Here is a 20,548-nt window from a genome sequence, read left to right as displayed (position 1 = left end):
TTATAAACACAGAAAGTTCAATAGATGGATGTTCAAAAGAAAACACATGTATGACTGAAGCAGTATGTAAGGATGGATTGAAATAATATCAAAATTATTGAAAGGAAAATACAATGGAGAAGTCAATAGATAAAATAAAATAAACTGCAAAAAATAAAATAAAAATAAATGTCTAAAATGTGTTGTTTATTAGTTTATACTTCATTTTGATAGTTTTGGCCCTCCATATAAATATCTTTTGAATACCAAATTTTAAATTTTATGAGCAGGGAAGCATCGATCTTAATCACACTGATGTCTCAGCAAGTCTCTGGATACCTCAAGGTAAGTTCAGCTGTTACTGCCCCGAGGATGCTTTTGTAACAATAACTAATCACATCACTACAGAATAAAAACAAAAACAGTCATTTTCGCGGTTTTATTCCAACAACAACAGTGCCAAAAAAAATTGCACAGTTTGCTCATTTACAGTCACATCAGATAAAAATGTGAGAGATATAAAAAACATCAAAGCGACTGATTTTGACACACCGACACAGAAACCTGAGGATTAAATACTCGTCCACGCCAGAGCCTCTTCAGAAAACGTGAATAAACAAAACAAGGCGTTTCCAACTGCCTGATGTATGAGCATGTGTTAGAGGACTAACTAGTTCTGCACAACGAGGACCAGCTAGCAGGAGGTTACAGGTATTAAAGTCACTGTAGGCAGAAGCAAGACAAGTGGAACCACTGAACTGTAAAGCACTTATAGACTGCAGTAAGAACATTTCATATCACCAGGTAAACACTGTTAAACATCACAAGTTTGTACAGAAGATGATTATGAATAAAAACAATCAGCTGTCTCTGATATTGTTTCTTTGGCTGTCACTTAACAGCAAAAAAAGAGATCAAGGATGTGTGTCGTTTAAAGGTTTTTGTGTTTGTTCTGGGAAATACGACTAAAACTTTCACCACCAGGGGGCAGCAGTTTACCAGCCTTTTCCTTGGCTGCCACTGTAAATAGGAATGTGCTTTTTATTGATTAAATGCAAGGTTACACTAACTCGCTGCTCCCTCTTTTGGTACGTACATGAAAGTACAGCCAGGCCACAGTTCAGCTTCACTTCATATTTCTTCAGCACAATACAGATAAAATCAAAGTTTCTGCAAATGCTGATAACTTTTAACACTTGAATTTACAGTAAGTACCAGTAAAATGGCTGATTTTAAGACTTTAAATTACTGCGACATCTTGAAGCCTCTAGTCTGTTTTTAGGGGTAAAAGCAGCTCGGGTTTTGGCAGCTGCACGAAGGATGTTTCCAGAGATCAGAGTGAGTGTCACCTTGGGAGCCAGAGAAGCAAGCTCATTAAAAAAAGAAAGAAAGATGCAGTGGGATGCAGTAATCTGGTGAAAACTTCTCTTACTGTGGTTCAGTTCAGCAAGAAGACAAACTGATGTCTGAAACTGAAATTATAACAAATCTTTCTGGACAATGAAAATGACACCTTGCAAAAGACTTGACCTCTATTTAACTTTTACTAATGTTTCAAACCTCAATGAGCATCTTTAGAGACCTAATGAAAGGATGGGGTGATGCCATTTTCAAAAGTTCATGAACTCGTTCCCAACCATCAGCAGGCACAAGCTCCTGTAAGCAGCTACCAGCACTCCGAACATTAAAATAAATGATGCTCAGAAAGCAGGAGAAGCTGGAAGATTACCGAGTGTAATGAAATTAGGAAAACGCAGATAAGAGGAAGAGGAGAGGTCAAGCTGCTGACTGGAACCCTGGAAGAAAGTAATCCTGTTAAATATGACAGAAATGTGTCAGTAGCTGGATGAGAAAACAAACAAACAAAAGCTTATATTTTTAGCTGTTCACACAAATTTGCATGCCTAAAAAAAAAAAAAAAAAAAAAAAAAATAATCACTTTGAACAGGTTGACATTTAGGATGTTATAAACTCTATTCTGCTTTCCTGTATTTCATACCAAGCATGATGAAACTTTCAAATAAAGAGATAATCCCCGTTCTCTGAAAATACCATCTTAAGACTGCTCAGAACACTCAGTTTCAGACAGTTTTGTTTTTTAAGTTTGCAACTGTATGACATCATAAAGAGGGTACATCCAAATTTGGGGACATAGAAGAACCACCTACCTGCTTTTTCAAATCTGTTGCTAATGAGGGCCTTAAAGGGAGAGGAGTTAAAACTGGCCCAGTGTAAGATAAAGAAGAACTACTTTGAACTGTAAATCATGCAAAGCTGCTACAGAGGAGTCCAAGAATAAAAAATATGAAGTTGGAAATAAGAAAAGGTCCACTTTAACTGCCGATTTTGGCTATAATAGGAGACATTGTGGCAGCAATTCCTGCGCCTATTTTATGCAATTTATACAAATTGAGGTTTTTTTTCTAGAGGCTTCCACAGAGAGATTTGGAGGAATAACGTGCCCTTCTATGCAAAGGTCCTTTTACCTGAACTGAAGCCATGCTGCACATTCATATATATGACAGATGCTCTACAAAGAGAATGCATCAGTTTGGCACACTGGTTTCAAGTGACAGCATTTCAAAATAGAACAAAATAAAATGAGAATTTGATTTCCTGCTTTATTTCAATCCAAATGTTTTAACTTTATGTTGAATGTATTCCAAGAGCTTCATCACATTTTTAAAAAACACAAAACCCACCAAATTTGAAATAGCAAAATGTCCCCAGAACAGCAGTTGTCTGTGTGTGGATTACTCGGTGCGAGAGTGCATGTGGAAGGACGTGATCACAGTGAACACCGATACAAGTCACAAGTCTATTTATAGAAAACATAACTCTCATCGCTACTAATTTGTTCTACAAAGTTGTGTTTGCCACCGATTCACAGCGAGGCAGACGATGTGCATCTCAAAGCACTAAAACTATACCAAAAACTCACAAGTGCAGAGAAAAGCTGAACACTTACACCACTGTATAAACTCAAACACACAGAGACATTCAGTGCAGGTACATTCACATTGGGAACAGCGGTTTCTGCAGAGCGTGTTGACTTCTGACTGTGAGCTTGATTGGTCCCTAAATCTTTAGTATTTAGTTACTACAGAGTCCCACATTTTAAATAAAATGTAAAGAAAACAGAGGAGCTTTGCGAGTGGACACAAAGGAGTGATATATGCTTTACATTCAATGTAGGGCTTCAGCCAGCACAAAGCTGCTGAGATCTGAACACAAACTGCTGCTTACACAAGAAAGCAAAAAGGCACAGCAGCAGCAGCAGGATGTAAGACAGAAATAAAATAAGACACTGTTAGTACGGAGGACTGAAGCTGTCAAAATTCATGTACAACAAGGCAATGAATAAAGATCAAATTATAAAGATTAAAAAAGTAAAAAGTTGTACAACTCAATTAATGAAAAAAAGAGCGACATATTTGTCACCATATTGTTTCCCATAATATCAATTATATAGTATTTATTTATTTCCATTAAATTTTTTCCTTCCATTTATCTCCACAAACGTGTTTCTTCATTTCATCTTTATTTAGCTAAAACTGATTTTTTTCTTCATAAAAATGATGGCACTGTCATGCAGATAATTTTCCTTTCTACCTCCAAACGCATAACTTAACTACAAACTAATAACAATGGAAGATTAAATCACAAGTTAAAAATAAAATGAAAAAAAAAATCAATGTTATAAAATGTGCCATAAATTAAGTAATACTTACGTTAATTTTTACTTATTAATTTTAACGCATTTTATATCTTATTTGTTTATGAAGTTATTATTTCAGCATTTTTGGTCCTTCATAATTTTCCAGAGAGAAAGGTATGACATGAAATACAAACTCTCAGAGCTAGCTTCTTATATGCTTGAAGTTGATTTATTTTAGTTACTGAATAAAACATATTCAAGTTAGAGTGACATAGTGACTACAGGCTTAAAGTAGACTCTCTCTGCTTTAATTCGAGGGGCTGAATAAAAGTAATCTCCAAGCTATTGAGGAATTACAGCCAATTTTAGACACATTACCCCATTTCGAACTTGAATATGTTTTGGCCAGCAGCCAAAATAATGTTTGACAACATGTTTCCCTTTTTTTTGTTAAGTAATCTTGGAGCACAACACCCATATATTTATCACACAAAAAACATTTTAACTGATTAAACTGATTTAAGGTCAAACGAGTGTGAGTGAAACTGGCTTAAAAATGTAAATTTGGCAACAAAAATTGAACAAAAAGGCAACAAAAAGTCAGGCCTACATGTTATAACAGCACTCAAACACACACACAAAACTGTTTTCAGCAATGATAACAGTTTGAAGTAATTGTGGCAACAGATTTTTTCTCTATGACTCTTTCCATTCAAAAGCTTCAACATATCAGATGCTCTCTCTTCTCATTAAAACAAAAGTCTTATTTCTGTCATATTTCTTGTAAAAGGTCTCACTTCATTCATATTTTCAACCCGTATCCATTGTATTCTACTTCACACTCTGTGCAGCTGCTGAAGGAAGCAACTAGAGCATTAAATTTGTAATAATCCGCAACTGAAAATAGTCCCAAATCAATGCACCATCATTAATGTTGGTTCACACCAACATTAATGATAACAAACTTTTGTGAGCAGTTTTAGAATATTTAAATCCTCAGCAGGAAGCTGAAGGGTTTGTAATGAAACAAAGAAAAATATGGAAGTCAGGAGGTGCCAAGATAAATAACATGGGGTTGGTTTGATTTTTTTTGCTGACAGTGCAAAAAAAACAAAACAACTCTATCCTCTCCTTGTTAAATTGTTAAAATCCAAATCTACAAGTTCTTTTATGTTATGTTTTTTCAACGTTTCAAATATGAAATGAAAACAAAAAACTTCAACCAACACTCAAACATAAGATAAATACTAAACTCAACACAACACCAGCAAAAAGCAAATTCTACTTCCAATCCCAGGATTCAAGGTCCGGATATCACAGAGAACGTACACAGAAACAACACACCTCAAAACACCAACAACCACACCTGATATAGAATGAACATGTGATTGTATGCCCATAATGAAATATTTATGATTTGTTCCACCTTAAAACGCTAATTTATTTCTGCTTAGCATTCATCTCTCAAATTCCTTGGCATTTTGGTCTAACTTACTTTTAACCCATCAACAGGATTACAGCGAGTTTGGCACATAGAGATTTCTGAACACGTTTTACAGCAATGCCTTTAAAGTGCTCACTTCCTTCTCAAAATGACATGTAATATTTTTTTTTTTAAAAAAAAGCAAAAACAAAAAAACCCTAAAAAGTCTGACACGTGCACGGATAAATTTGTTCTACAGAGCACTGAAACTGCCAAAATTAAAGCAAAATATAATAATGAATGCCCAGGTGATATGTAGAATAGTTGACTTCTGACCTCGAGTTTGAGCTCACTGAGATTTCGAACTTCGAACTTGATTTCGTATTCACAAACTTGGGTGTCCACATTGCCCGCTTGCCCCATGGTGTGACAGCAACACCCCATCAGGCATAAAAGGGTAACAGGGAATTGGAAAAAAATAAGATATGGGAAATTAAAATAAAAATTTCTATTTACTTTGTTATAAATTAATGAATATTTGTTTTAGGCATCTGATATAATTTTAATTCAGTTACAGATTTACTATTTATTATTTTAGCAGTTTTGATCCGCCATATGTTTGAAAATCTGGTGAAAATTCTTTTAGTTTGTTTAGTTTCTTACACTATCTCATGAGCTCCCCCTGCTGTACCCTTCCCTGAATTGCAGCTAAACCTTTTAAAATCAAAAATCAAATAAACAGGAAGTAGAATGTTTCTTATTGATCAGGTGTAGTAGAGATCATGGAGATTCAGACTTTCTCTGGATAACAAGACGCCCCCAAACCTGCACGTGTACACAAGCCTTCCTCAGTGCAACCCTTCATTTTGCCAATATTGTGCATCAAATAGGTGAGAACATAAACACGCCTGCTTTGGATTTCTCTAACGGAATAAATGTAATACTCTGCCTCTGGTTTAGAGGAGGTACTACGACAGTGAGCAGGTAACAGTTAGAGCTGTAAGTCGTTGCTAAGCAGTAGGCAGTGTAAGAGTTTACAGCACAGTGACCACAGTGAACAACGCCACTGTTGACACCAGAAACAACATCATGTTATAACAGTAACACCCTTTCCACAGTCTCTCATATCATAAGCTTCACTGGTTGTGGAGCTGGCGCTCCCTGAAGGCAGAGCTATAGATATACAGAGTAAGGCAAACATGGTTTCAGGACAATCCAACAGAGCCATATTTGCACCAAATGCTCTGAGGCCATTACACCCTCTCTTTTTAAAACACCCTGTGTAATCACCACGGAGCCTTTAGTGCTAACAGTGAGCAGGAAGTTAACCAGGCTATGTATGTCTATGGCTCCGCTCCATAGCAGCCCGGTACAGAAAGTCCTCAACCAGCCTCAGAGAGTCAGGCTGCGACTTAAGAAGAGGCATGTTATGGTGGAGATGGAGACTGAAACCAGCCCGGTGCTGTCAGAGGAGACAGCACAAGGCCAGCGGGATGAGTGACGCCAACAGGAAGTAGGTGATTCTGTAGAGGTGAAGAGGAGAGAAAGTCACCATGATGATGGCCAAGGGGAGAGGGAGGCAGGAGGTCAGAGGCAGCAGTTTACTGAAAAACATGAAGAACAAGTTAACTGTTAGCATGAAGGATCTCACTGGGAATGTGTGTGCTGGGCAGGTGTGCTCCTACCTGTTGCTGAGCTTTAAAGTGTTACAGTTAATAAGCAGCATGTAGACAAAAATTAGAGGCACGATGTATGGCCAGCAAGGGTCGGGATTCAGCTGGGTGGAATACCTGCACAGGTTCAACAAACAGAGAGCGTTAATATGGAACTACTTATCCTAATGATCACACTCTGTACCTTTGTGTTTATTTAAGCATACAGTTCCCATATTCTTATAAGTCCAGAGGAGTTAACGGTAACATCACTCGAGGTCAAACCTAAAAACCCAAATAACAAGTCCAGACATTTAGGCATTTTATGCAAATAACCAAGTAGGTGCACTCTGTAACATTTTTAAATATAATAAATAGTCATTAATGTGAATTTACAGGGAAAATCCAAAGGATATGACGGTTTCTGCCCTGAACTCTGCCTCCATGACATCCACACATTTACCCATCAAATGCTTCCCTGTGTGCAAGGAAAGTAGTTTAGGGTACAGTAATGGAGCTGCAAGCATAATTAATTAATTTATATATATATATATATATATATATATATATATATATATATATATATATATATATATATATATATATATATATATATAAACTTCAGACTTAATTTACTCAAGTAATGTAATAATAAAAAAATGATTTATGCAGTCCTATTTATCTCTCGGCCTCTTCCGCACACACTGAGTCATAACAGCTTGCTCCCTCGGCTGTCTGCTTGAAGCCAGAGCAGCAGCTGTGTGATCATGGGTGAACTTCAGGTAGACTTCCTTTGTAAATCAGACACTCTACTGGAGACTGCTGTAGTCACTGTGCTACTGCACATGTGCGTTAAAACAAACATACTGCACAGTTAGCATCTATTTATCAACTGTGAGGTTCAGAGAAATTAACGCTGATGTGCAGAGCAGCATCTTTCTCTCACATACCTCAGGTTACGGATCCAGTGGATGAGCGAGGGACCGCTGAGCATGACGGGCAGAGTGAAAAGCGCCGACAGGCAGAGGTGGAGCTGCAGGTCATCCCTCACCTCCTGCAGGGCGCACTCCGACAGCAAGGGGGTGCCGTTGCTTTCTTTAGACCTGCTCAAGCATTCGGGATCGATTGTGCCATTCTCAGCTTCTTTGTGCTTCCGGGGAGCCTGGAAAGACACCAGAGGAGATGAATCAGACAAAGCTTGGTTTATAACAGTTTGGCAATCTGTATTTAAATAAGCAGATGTGGGAATGCCATAAACTGCAGTTCCCCTATTGTCCACTTGAGGCCGTTGCCAGCCAGTCACTCACTCAATCACTGCAGCAAAATTAAGTACGGTTACAGCCTGATATGAAAGAAAAATGAAAATCTTACAACATAAATGTTAGTTAAACCTGAACATCTTACCAGATTCAACATGTGTCTCAAATATCTTTCTGTCATCTGCAGCCTCAGAACCTGAGAGCAACAAACAAACACAAACAGCAGCTCAGCTGAAACTTCAAAACAGAGTTTGTTTCCACAGAGGAAGTCCATGCTACACCAAAGGCTCCTGCACCACTTAAAAAAATAAATAAATTAATACAATTCATGGTTTTTAAATATCTATTTAAGAACATAAAATATACACTAGAAAATCTGTTTGCTTTGGTGTTTGGTTAAGACAAAGACAAACTGAATACTCCTGAGAAAGTCTCATGAAAAACCCAAAAGCTTTAAAACCTGATTCACAAAATTTACCTGCCCAGCACTGTTTTTATCTTCATAATCAAATTTAAAGTAAATTTATGGTAAATATTAGATATTTTAAGGCTTTTTTTCCTTCATTATAATCTGAATTACAGGAAGTGTTACCTGCTAAGCAGCTCTGGACAGCAGAATTATAAATAATTTAATTAAATCAATATTCACCCTATAAAGGTGGAACAGGAAGGAGGCAAATATCGACAACGCCCCACAGGAAGTCCCGCCCATAACAGTCAGACACAGCGTGATGAGGAGCTGGGTTCGCAGCCGCAGGGTGCCACAGTCTCTGGAGACAGACGGCCTGCAGATGAAAAGAATTAAAACTCAAGCGAACAAACAGACAATCAGCCAGTTTCAAATGTTTGAATGAACCTCGGTACCTGTGCAATGGAGCCAAGACCAACGAGATCAGCCGGATAACAAGTCTGAGTAGAGCGCTGCCCCAGTACGCCACAGCTGCCCCAAAAATATACAGCAGAGGGGAGAGGAGGTGAACCCATTCTTCACCTGGTGTCTCCTCTTCATGAAATGCCACATCAAGGAAGGTTGGAGGGAGTGTGTCCATAGAGGGGAGGAAAAGCATGGACCAGACCTCCTGAAAGCAGCTACAGCTGTGGGGGGGACAGAAGGGAAAACCATCCTGAGGCGTTTGACTGTTATATGAAAATTTATCTTAAATTAAAGCAGGAGGCCGAGGCGGTTTTAACCACAGTCAGTTTTTTCTGAGGCCAGAAAAAAAATAACCTTCCCACTCAGCTTCATATTAGAACCACTAAGCTTACCTGAGTGCGATGTGCAGAATATACACAGGCAGGTTGACTTTGTGGGGCTGCAGGCCTTTGCCCACCATCTGACTCATGTCTGCAGCTCGCCTTGACTTCAGGATGGAGGACACCTGCCCCCCACAGGCCAGAAGGAGGGTTACAGCTGTGTACACTGGTACCATGTGACCACAGAACCTCAGTATCTGTCAGATAAGATGCCACAGCGTGAATCAAGTTGGTAATTAAAGATGAAAGATTTATTTGAATGCCACGATGCCCCTAATTTCACCGGAATAAATAAAACAAGGCAATTCCTACCTGTCCGAGCACCCTGGGTAACGAAGTTCTTATGGAGACCTAAGTCACAGGGTAAATATTTAACAGTTTGTCACAACAAATGTGAAGAAGACTCGACCTTCTTTCTGGTAGCTGGAAGGTAGTACCTTATACTGGCAGTTGGGGGCAGTGTGGAGCTGCAGGAGTGCACCTGAGGTGTTGTCTGGACGACTTGTGTGGAGCATCCCTGAGATCTCCGTCACTGATGGCACGCTGGCAGACAGATCACATCAATCATGACAGGTTAAAAGAAAAGCTACTCATCATAGGTCAAAAACAGTTCTTGTTTTACTGGTACTAGTCTAAGTCAAACCCCTCAATTCATCCTCTGTCTCTAACAAGCAGATGTAAAACCTCTTTAAGTAAACTTTCTTTTGATTGGCTGTCCCTCCCAAACAGAAGGTTGGAACTGCAGGTGGGTCAGGCTTCTGCGCTCTCGCATGACCACAGTGGGAAATTCGATCTTACTGACATCAGACGGGCCAAAATGTGGAGGGAAAATAAAAGCATTTGGCTCACCATGGTTACTTAAACATAGTCTCTAAGAATAACTTCAGAAACTCACCTGACCGTGGTTAAAGAGTCCTCTCGAAACCATGGCACCTTTATCCTGTACACGCTCGGCAATCTGTCTGCAGACACACAATCAGTCACCACTATTACATTACAGCATGAGCACATGAGCCTCTTGATCCAACAACACACACTCACCTTTCTGTACTTTGCACTGGCTTGCAACATTAATTCTGAAAGCCTGATAGACCTGGAGACACAGAGGAGTTTTAAATTTAGCTGAAACAGGGAAGCTGATCCTGACTAGAACCTGAGAACACAGTGAAAGCTACCTGGTGAAAGTGTTGCAGCTCGATGGTGTGAAGAAGTCCAGAGGAGTTAACCGTAACATCACTCGAGGTCAAACCTAAAAACCCAAATAACAATTGCTGAAAAAAAAAAAAAACCAACCTTTTTTTTTTTTTTAAAAAGTTTGTGAATCGGTTTTACTAGATTACTCACCGAAGGACAGGACATGCGGCACTGCGACAGACAGAGTCTGAGATTCTTCTCTTTGCCACTCACACTCCACCGTGAACTGCAGAGCAGACAGACACACAAACCTTGACAAGCTCTTTAAAAAAAGGGGGGTTTGTTTGTTTGGCTTCTTCCTCTTCTGGCCTCTGTTTTTGGGTAGTCTGAGGCTGATCACAGATCAGGTCAGAATCAGCATGTAACATACAACTGGATCACCTCCATCACTGCTTTTGGTTTAGTTGAGAGGCGCTTGCCCAAGTAGAGCAAGCAGGACGCAGCACACATCAAATCCATTTGCTCACGGTAAATTTACAGCACAATAACATCTGCGGGCTAAATTGGACATCACACAGACTTTACACTATGGAACTAGGAGGTTAAAGCTAGTCTTAGCAGAATTTGTGAACCATTGTAGTTTCACCTCTGTTAGGTTTAAAACGGTAAAAGGAGTGAAAACAGCTTCAGCTTTTTATATATCAAAAAAAACCTTTAAATCCTTTGATGCCACTGTGGACTTGTGCACATTGACCACAAACACTCATGACTAAACTCAGCTATTCTTCGGAAAGCTGTGTACAAAATCTACAGCCAGAAAGATGATATGGAGCTTAAAGTTTAAATAAAACAAGCCAACACTGGTCTCCTCATTTCAAATATAGGTTATGGAAGTAGAAGTATAACAATGGCAAACAGACCAGAACATTTTTACTGCAGGTTAATCTGAAATACTGAGTCATTGTTTAGTTTGAAGTACCTGCTTGCCATTGAGGTTTGAGGCCGAGACAAACAGATGAGTAAAAGACGACAAGTCACTGAGCCTCAGAGTCAGGACCTGAGGAGGACGACAGACTGTTAGGACAGCTGATGGGATAAAGACTGAACTGAATGGAGTCTCTTTTAGACCATAGTTACCTTGTAGGGAGGCAAAAGCTCAGTTCCCTTAGACAGATCCGCTGCAAACACACTGGAGGAAAAGAGACATAAAAGAAACAGAAATAAATAATTGTGTAACACATCCACAAACTCCATCACATTTTTCACATTGGAGAAAAATATTAAAGATGCTTATTGAGAATAAAGGTGGTGTGAAAAGCTTGACATTAATGATATACTTACCATGATGAGCCATTCTTTTGCAAACAGCCGTACACCCAGCTGGTCATCTCCTGTTGGACAATAAATCAGAATCTCTTTTCACTTGGTTTCAAATTTAAAAAGATGTTCTTGGTTCTCCTGCACTAAATATGAAGCATTTAGCCTTAACTCTTACACATGTTAATATTATCAAGCTCTTACAGCTCAAAAACAAATGGTAGTAACTCACCAGGTTGTTGCTCCGGCAGTAGAAATGGCTGTAGGCTTTCCTGCGACTCGACAGGGCAAACAGGAAGAACTTGGGTTGACCTTCCTGTACAAACAGAGAGCAAAACACTTATGATTACTGTAATCGCTTTGTTTGTTTTGTCAGATTAATTAGTCAAATAATCCTGTTTTGTAGCCTTGACCAGATGTGAAGTGCGACATGTGGGTTTAACTGAGACATCGTTTATGGGACGCTACACGCTCATACTCGTACTCTTCAAGCACAGTGTAGTCACACCGTAAAGCACAGCCTGATTTATTATCTTATTTTCATTTATTTTTAATGAGACGATAACTGACACAATAAACATTGTGTTATATTCGATAAGACTCTAAAGTAGCGCTTGTAATCACAAACAATGAATCAGGAACATGTTTACTGAGGTCACAAGTAATTTTATAATTTCTATACAATCAGAATTCTTTTTGAAACAGGAGGCCCCGCCCCCTCATGGCCTTTAAGCACTACTGCACTGGTTTCATTTTTCAGACCTGTAAGCTACGTCCATCTTTTTCATACAGTCTATGGATTAGACATCACTCCAGATGGTTTCATTTTTACCGAGTAGATACATTTTATACATTAAAAATAACTTTCTTTTACAACTTGTATCAGCTACTGGCAGATAATCCATTCAATTATTAATCATCATTACAGATGGGTGAGGCTCTGTTGTACCTTTGGTGTGCTGTAAGCCAGACGAAGTGTGTTAACTTCACTCCATGCATCAGGAAGATCTGGAAAAGAAAACAGACAAACAACAGGACACCGATCTTAGTGATTCATCATTAATGCACAGTGAGGTACAGCGAAACTTTGGATGCAAGTGTATTACACTGTCGCCATGAACCATAAAAGAAGAGATGGAGACCTGAAATGGAGACTGGTGTCTCTTGAGTTTCTCCAGGCAACCTCACGGGATGTTTAATGAAATGATAATTCAGCACAGCTAACTTCTTCTCAGAGTTTTCTGTGAACTGTTAAGAATAAACTGATTAAGTTAGGTTGTCAGATTTATTCATTTGCTTTAAATATTCCCATCTCCCAACTCTCTCTGATGGAGGTTTGTCTTTCATGTCTCCTCAGCAGGAAAACACATGTTGTTGTTGTTCACACCTGTCTGGTTTCAGGATCGATGAGATCAAAGAACGCCCTGACAGTGGCAAGAACAAGCTCCTTGCACCTGAAACACAAAGACACACAAACATAAATAATTTTAGTAATATTTAAATATGGCTCCAAAAAAGGAAAAAGTCCTTTACCAGACAATGGACAGATGATCAGTAGACACCCACGTCCTGGGAACTGCAGTCACCTTGGTAAAAACAAGACGAAAAACTTAAGATACAAAAGTACATTTTAAAAAACAGCACTTGGAGTCAAAAACAACACAAAATGAGAACTTTTCCTTCAAATAGTCCCAAAGTGAGAACGATACCAAAAGGAACCAGAGAAAAAGGGCTGAATTGAAACTTTATTCAGGAGCAAATCGTACCACCAGTGACAGCTTGTTCGGGTCTCCTGGAGGACACGGCAGGGAAGTGAGGCCGGAGCGGACCTGGTAGTCACGATAACCACCCCCGACGGACAAAACTGTGACATTCCTGAGCTTGTTTGCCTGGTTAACCCACTTCTGTCTGACTGCAGAGTAGAAATCTGCACACAGCAACCAAGCAGAGAAAAAAAAAACTGTAGAAATCTGTTTATGCTACATGAACGAGTCGAACTGAGCAGGTTTGACCAACTCTTACCCAGCAGGTACGGGTCCAGGGCCAGCACTGGAGCCAGGTGAGGGGAGGCCTGGGTGATGATGATGCTGACCAGGTTAGTGTTGAAACGAGGCAAAGTGAACAGTGCCCGGGCCACCACTCCTCCCATGGAGTGACCGACGAGCACAACGCTCTGAGGTGGGGTCTTCAGGTGCTGGAGAGATAAAAACCCGTGAAATTTTCAAGTCTTCTGGCGTGTGTAGAGTTCAACTTAGTTTCCCTTCACTTTAAATTTGATATTAGGTGAAGACCGGTTATAATCTCTCTCTCTCCGTCACTTGGAGTAACCCAGTCTGATATTCAAGGCCTAACCTTGTACAGCCTCAGGATGGCTTTGATGCTCTCGTGCAGGAAATGCGTCTGCCTGAGCAAACTGCCGCCGTAAAGCGCCACCAGCTCCTCGTTGAAGTCCACAGTGAACACGTTGAAGTGGAGACCTCCCTCCATGGTTTCAGCCTTCCTCAATGCGACTGAGCCCAGAGATCGAGCTTCAACAACAGAAGAACACAGATGGTGTTAAATCAGTGAGGATTAAACTGAATGATGTGGTGCAGCTGTGGGGTCAGTACTACTTAGCTATCCAGCATCATCTGATCAGATAAATCTCTGCAAGAGTTATTTATAATTTTCTTTTTTCAGACTTTGGATTATTGATAAAAGTGATCATGGAAGCCAGAAAATGGAAGCAGGAGAAGAAATGTTGAGGAATACTGCATGCAGGGCAGCAAAAAACCACCAGAGTAACAGCAAAATCTGTTTGTATTCACAGGAATAAAAGCGGGGGCGTTCCACTCCTACACACAGCTGGTGGAAAGAATGGATAGCCACCATCATCTCAGAAAGGAGTTGCATCAACAAGAGTTATTAGTTGGAGAGAATATTGAAGTCACCAGAAGATTCCAGGTTAGAATTTCCCAAGAATTAAAAATCTAATATACAATAAATTATATTATAAAATGCAGTGCACATTTATTCTTAAACTATTAAAAAGTATATTCACCTATTAACTGCATTTTATTTAGCATTAGCATTGCAGGTTTGAGCAAATTCTACTCAGCAGGAATAAACAGCACATGTGCTGAGGACTGTTTCCACTCACAGGTTTATTTCTATTATTTTGGACTGATTAAACTACAGTGAGTGAGTTCATGATACTAAGAGAAGTACAGCAGTGAGGCTCGGTGACGAGTTTAAAATGCCGTAATAACGACACAGCAAAAAACAAGCGCAAACTGTGAAAACATGTGCTTGAACCAGTTTTTCATGATGAATAGATTAGAAAAACACACTGAGGTATCCTGATCGATGTGATAATGCAAAAAGCTTTGAGCATCTACTTAAAGTTAAAAAACTGAATGCTTGTGTTCCAAATTATGAGTTTTTATTCGAAACCAGGGATGTATATGGTATACCCCAACACTTCAAACCAGCTTCAAGACCCATAAACCTAATTAAGGAAGTAAATAAGTTAATACTAACATGACTTAGCAACTTGGGGGTTGAAGCATCACAAGTTATTGTTGACCAACTTAATTTAGTGCTTACTCTAAACGATGATACATAATCGCCCCAGGATTTCCAACACTTTGCCTTTTCCTGTCTTCAATTAAATGTCAGTTTCTATATGAATCCAGTCCTCGAGTGAAGTCAAATCCTTCACCAACTGCTTTTTTTAGAGCTTTCTTACAAGAAAATGTTCAGAACTTTGTTTTCAAATCCATCCATCACTGAATTCTTTTTTTCTTCATAAATATATTTGCTCATTTTATACGACTACAAAAATAAGATAAAAACCTCCTAGTTAAACAAAACAAACAAAAAAAACAAAACAAGCCACAACATCCAGTTCAATTTAGTTTTATTTATATAGCATCAAATCACAAAAGCAGTTGCCTCAAGATGGTTTATATTGGAAGATAAAGACGCCACTCAAATGAATGAGTGAAACACCCAACATCAAAGAAACCCCTTTGAGCAAGCAAATGGCGACAGTGGGAAAGAAAACCTGCCTTTTAACAGGAAGAAAAACTCCAGCAGGCTCAAGCAGGTGCCGCTGTCTGACAATCCATATTCACAACAGTATGGAAACAGATATACAGCTGTGGTCTGAAATAGTTTTTATGCTATTTCACCTTTATAAAACCTCCCACCATTTTTCTATTCAGGTTAAATTTATGCTTTTAAAAGGTTTCAAGCGATGCTCCTCTTAGTGAGTTGGGGGCTGTGAGGTACTCTTGATGACAACTGGCTGAGCAGAGAGAGACTGTCACACATCATACCAACTTTTGGTTTTGCAGTTTTTTTCATGTGTCAGAGTACAAATACATGGGAGGAAGTAGTTTTAGACCACACGATTCCCTGGTCTCTTAACAAGGAATGTCATTTGTTGAAGAAGAAAACAGCCCTTAGTTTCACAGCGCAAACACAACACTAACTTTGGACATTTTAACCCCTCATGTGCAAAAAGCAAGCATCACAAAGACAAAAATTTCTGTTTGTGAAGGAAACTTCAGTTTGTTTTTTCAGCCAGAAATGACTCAACAAAAAGCTTGATGTCCTCCGTTTCTCCTTTGTCTTTGCTGTAGCACAAAACTTAACTTCTCAGTTTTTTCCCCCACTCGTTCATGATAGTTTAAATGTAAGCACTGGACCATTATCAACTTTGCACTCTTACCTTGTTTATAACTTCCGGCATTTCCAGGCAGGAAAAGCACAGGGGCGCCGGTGAGTTTGAGTGCTCGGGTCTCCTGGGCGTAGACACCCTCTCCGTACAGGTAGAGCCCGTAGGCCGGGTACAGTCTGGCCACACGGCGAGGCAGCGCCACACGCTGAAACCACACGGAGAGCGGTTAGGAGGCAAAAACTCACACAGCTCATTAGCCTGCTGTCACAGTTACATCACAAAGAGCTTGCTATAAAGCAACTACAGCTGAGCCTACATGTAATCTACAGCTGATTTACTCCAAGCACCTACGCAAACACTGAGCATGAGTACAGCTGATCCTTAATGTTTAAAAGTGACAAATATACTATAACACTAGCTTTTTGTATTGACCATTAAGGGAATAATTCTGTTGGGGAGGTGGGGTGTTTGAAATGAACGGAAGTATGGACAGTAAGGAGCTGAAATTTTATGTAAGTCCTATTAAAATTTCATTTTTTCCCCTAGAAATTTTTAACAGGACATTCTGGGATTGTCAGGTACAAGTCATTTGGGGAGCTGCAGTATGACAAAGCGCTAACTCTCATTTTAGTTTGACACTCTGATGAAATGCCCAACATTCATAAGAAATAAATACGTTTACTTGGTTTTTATGGAGGGCCCAAAGTGTCAAAATTAAAAGTCCTCAAATGACTAAGAAAAACAAAAAAACTGAACTTACTGACTGCTTCTTTATTCATTTACCTATGAATTTACGCCATTGTCTATTTAAAATTTGACATGTTTTTAAAGTGTAGCATGATTTAAAAACAATTTATGGTCATCGATCGTTTTCTTAAACCTGTTTATTTCCATATTTCCTTTTCAAATGAAATGTACTTATTGTACCAAAATGGTGACCCCCTAACCTAAAAACTAACCTGTTTATTGGGACAATAGAGGCACTTTAATTTTATAAGACAAAGACTTCTGATCCAACCTGTGAAAACATTATAATAACCTAATTTTTAGGGACAAAGAAATATTAGATTGAATGCTCGTCTAAAAAAAAATAAAAATTGAGGTTTATGGATGTGACATTAAACCAAAGGTGATGAGACTGTGCACCTGAGTGCAGTTTATTTTATGGTCATGTGTGACATCAATTTGAGGGCTTTGTGTCTAAATGAGACACTTCTAAATGTCTTAGTTATCAAAGGGGGGATTTTATTGAAAGTAAATGGATACATTTTGTATTAACTGACTTATAAACGGTGTTAACACTTGGTAACAATGTCTCATTAACATTGTAATTCTGGAAGTGAAGTGAATTTTGGCTGTTTTGTTATCTTTTTACATTTCTTCATGAATTTCTGTTTCACGAAACGAACGAGGGCGGTGTCCTTCAAAGTGTCATCTCTTCACCTGCCGTTTGATCGACACTCGGCTCACGACAGAAATGGCCTTCTCGAGTCAGGGGATTAGAGAGCTGAAAATAAAGCTGTCAGTCAGGACCATTTACTTTGATGTTTAAAATAAAGTAACCGTGCATGTGATGTCTCATGGTGGGATATTGTAGCAGTTATTTTCAGACATACACACACCTGCTGACCTTTCAAAATAAGAGCAAAGAGACTATCTAAAATAAAACACCTTACAGACAGTTTTAAAATAAGATCATTTTTCAAAAGAAGTTAATAATATATCTGGGAAGCATATGTGAGATGTCAAAACCACGTGGCAAAAGCACTGAGCCAACACAAAAATACTACAAGGTGCAGTTCCTCTAATGTCCAGTAGATGCTCTAACTGTGTCCCCATTGACTCTAGTGTTAAATTGTCCACCTTTAAAGCAGAAATAAAGATGTTTACAGCTTGTCAATAGATAATTTCTTCCTTTAACAACTGTACTGGGTGAAATTTTTTAACTCAACTGTTCTTATTTTTTGAAGCCTTAACATTAAGGGCATGGCCAGTTTGACTGATCGGTGTGCCAATATAGACAGCTGTAGCTGACAGCTGGCTGGTGGGCCTCACTTCTGCTAATTTTAGTGACTTAACTGCACCTCTACACCACGTTTTGCTGCTGGGGCAAGTGGTGTAGCTTTGGTGTCTATTTTATTAGTCCTAGTTAGCAGGTATCTGGGTCTGTGCATTACACCTGTGTAGTCTATGACTTGCTAGTTCATATGCTGGCTTGAACGGGACTTTTGTTTCTGTCTTTCAAGTATTTGAAATGTTAATCCTTTAACACTAAAATTAAACCGAAAGGTAAATAACGGTAAATAAGGTTTTGTTTATTTATTAATTTAAAATTAAATAAATAAAGAAGCCAGTTAACATAGAAATATCTTTTTAGTTTATATCACATCTTAAAATGGATGCATTTGTTTTATTCTTTTTAACATCATGTCAATTTATTTTCTGAAGACTTTGTTTTAAATTTTGGCCGTCTTCGACCTCCATACATTTCCGCCCTGTATATCTCGGAACTCTGTTCCCGATACTCTGTCCATTGTGCACATTAAGCATATCTACATAAAGTGGGACTCTGAATCCTTGTTCTCGCTAACAGAACACACACTCCTGAACTGTGTGGACTCAGGCTGATGCCCACATGGCGCATGGCCTCCAGCTGTGCCCCACTTCTGGACAGATGAACCCATTAGTGCGCATATAGAGGAGAGGAAGGCGACCACTTCAACTACTTTCACGAGGCTTGGACCTGTGTGCATTTAACCCACGTCCGATATCGTGCAAAGCTGATCTGCAGGTGACCTGCTGAGAGGGGTCAAGCATCAGCAGTTAATTCAAGCTGCATTGATAATAATCCGACTAACCTAAACCTCAGCAAACAAACACTCACACACCTGTCAGGGAGGACAAAGAGCGACCACACACACTGATAGGGTAGCCACGCACCTGACATTACTTTCTCCCTCAGTTAACGCTAGCAGCCTTCAGAAACTAGCTTAGAACACACCTGGCAGTCATAAACCAACATTCATTCGCGCTAATAAAAATAAGAAGCCACTTAGCGACACACAACCAGCCTCTGCCTTAAACAGCACACCGAATATACCTAACTGATGGCTGATATGCGGGTCTTTGGAATGCTCTGAGTTAATTAGCTGAGTACTCACCCGATACTCCGGGTATTCAAACATATAGGTCATACTGCATCTGTTCTCCTCGAAGCCTGTCAGCAACTCTCGCAGGCCGACCGCCAGCAGCCCCGCGGCCAAACCGTAAAAAGCCACCGCGGCGAGCTTCATGCTTCCACCGTGAGTGTGGCTTTTAAATTTCACTGATGTCTGAGCTACACGATTCCATTTTTCTTCTGTTCGTTCCCCGCCAGGCTGTCAGACACCGGCTGAAGCTCACAACAGGAACCACACGCTGCACACCCAAAGAGTGGCAGCTCGGCCGGCCAATGGGTGTAAAGCTCTAAATGAAATGGACCAATGAGAGAGCAAATAGGAAGTCACACGTTTCACGCGAGAAATAGCTACGCTTAGCTTAGCAGCTGTTGTTAAGTTTTTTCTTATTATTTTCAAATTTTATCATCTTGTGTGTTATTAACAGTATTACCTTTATTTATATGTATATATTTTTTCAAGCAATTAAACATTAGTCAATCTGTGACAATTTCAAAGCTAAAATAATTAATTAAAGTGCAAATTATACAGCATTCATGGCAGCTGCCAACTGGAAAAAATTAAAAGACAAATACCAATACCATGCCCTTCTCCCCCTTGAAAATCTGATTGTATAATCCCAAGACAAAAAAACCCCAAAATTTTTTCTTTAATTAAAAAGTTTTGAGACTCGTGAGATTCATTTTGAGACAATAAATCTGTCTCAAAATGAATCTCAAATTCATATCTTCTTAAAGTGATTAATCCAAAGTGAAATTCAAAAGTAATTTCTTTTTAAAGAAAAAATACAAGCATATGTGTGTCTGTGATATTTTTCTCAAGGTGGTGGCGCAGAGGTAAGCACTGTTGCCTCACAGCAATAATGTCCTGACTGGGCTGTTTCTGTGTGATTGTGTAATTCAGGCCTCTTCCCATGTCCATATGCATGCACACATGCATGGCTTTAACTGCGCATCTAATTAAGAAGTCTTAATATAAGAGTATAATAGAAGAATAAGTATAAGATATGTATGTGCATTAGTTAGTTTTTGCC

The 20,548-nt window shown here is 39.2% G+C and overlaps 1 protein-coding gene across 1 annotated transcript; it reads right to left on the bottom strand.

The window, feature by feature from the left end:
• Positions 1–403: 403 nt before the first annotated feature.
• Positions 404–19,775, bottom strand: pgap1 (post-GPI attachment to proteins inositol deacylase 1). Its single transcript, XM_085249295.1, has 26 exons — positions 19,501–19,775; positions 16,391–16,544; positions 14,029–14,204; positions 13,699–13,870; positions 13,443–13,603; positions 13,210–13,262; positions 13,064–13,130; positions 12,819–12,924; positions 12,626–12,684; positions 11,909–11,992; positions 11,701–11,750; positions 11,497–11,548; positions 11,339–11,416; positions 10,570–10,645; positions 10,401–10,474; positions 10,267–10,318; positions 10,121–10,187; positions 9,663–9,768; positions 9,538–9,576; positions 9,238–9,422; positions 8,836–9,066; positions 8,621–8,756; positions 8,117–8,167; positions 7,663–7,874; positions 6,746–6,850; positions 404–6,664 (listed from the first exon to the last, which is right to left on the bottom strand). The coding sequence occupies exons 1-26, from the start codon at positions 19,630–19,632 to the stop codon at positions 6,526–6,528; spliced, it is 2,817 nt and encodes a 938-aa protein (XP_085105421.1). The 5' UTR covers positions 19,633–19,775; the 3' UTR covers positions 404–6,525.
• Positions 19,776–20,548: the final 773 nt, after the last annotated feature.

Source organism: Mchenga conophoros, linkage group LG16 (assembly GCF_057382185.1).
Source record: "Mchenga conophoros isolate Kocher_MC1m ecotype Shallow Benthic linkage group LG16, M_conophoros_male_GT1.1, whole genome shotgun sequence".
Taxonomy (NCBI): domain Eukaryota; kingdom Metazoa; phylum Chordata; class Actinopteri; order Cichliformes; family Cichlidae; genus Mchenga; species Mchenga conophoros.
The sequence above is the reverse complement of the archived record's forward strand: the minus strand, read 5'-3'. Positions and strand labels throughout refer to the sequence as shown.

Coding starts and splice junctions, on each gene's coding strand:
- pgap1 (XM_085249295.1), bottom strand. CDS start 19,632: ATGAAGCTCGCCGCGGTGGCTTTTTACGGTTTGGCCGCGGGGCTGCTG. Junction 13,131..13,209: donor GATCATCTGTCCATTGTCTG/GTAAAGGACTTT, acceptor TTTGTGTTTCAG/GTGCAAGGAGCTTGTTCTTG. Junction 9,577..9,662: donor CCCCCAACTGCCAGTATAAG/GTACTACCTTCC, acceptor CCTGTGACTTAG/GTCTCCATAAGAACTTCGTT.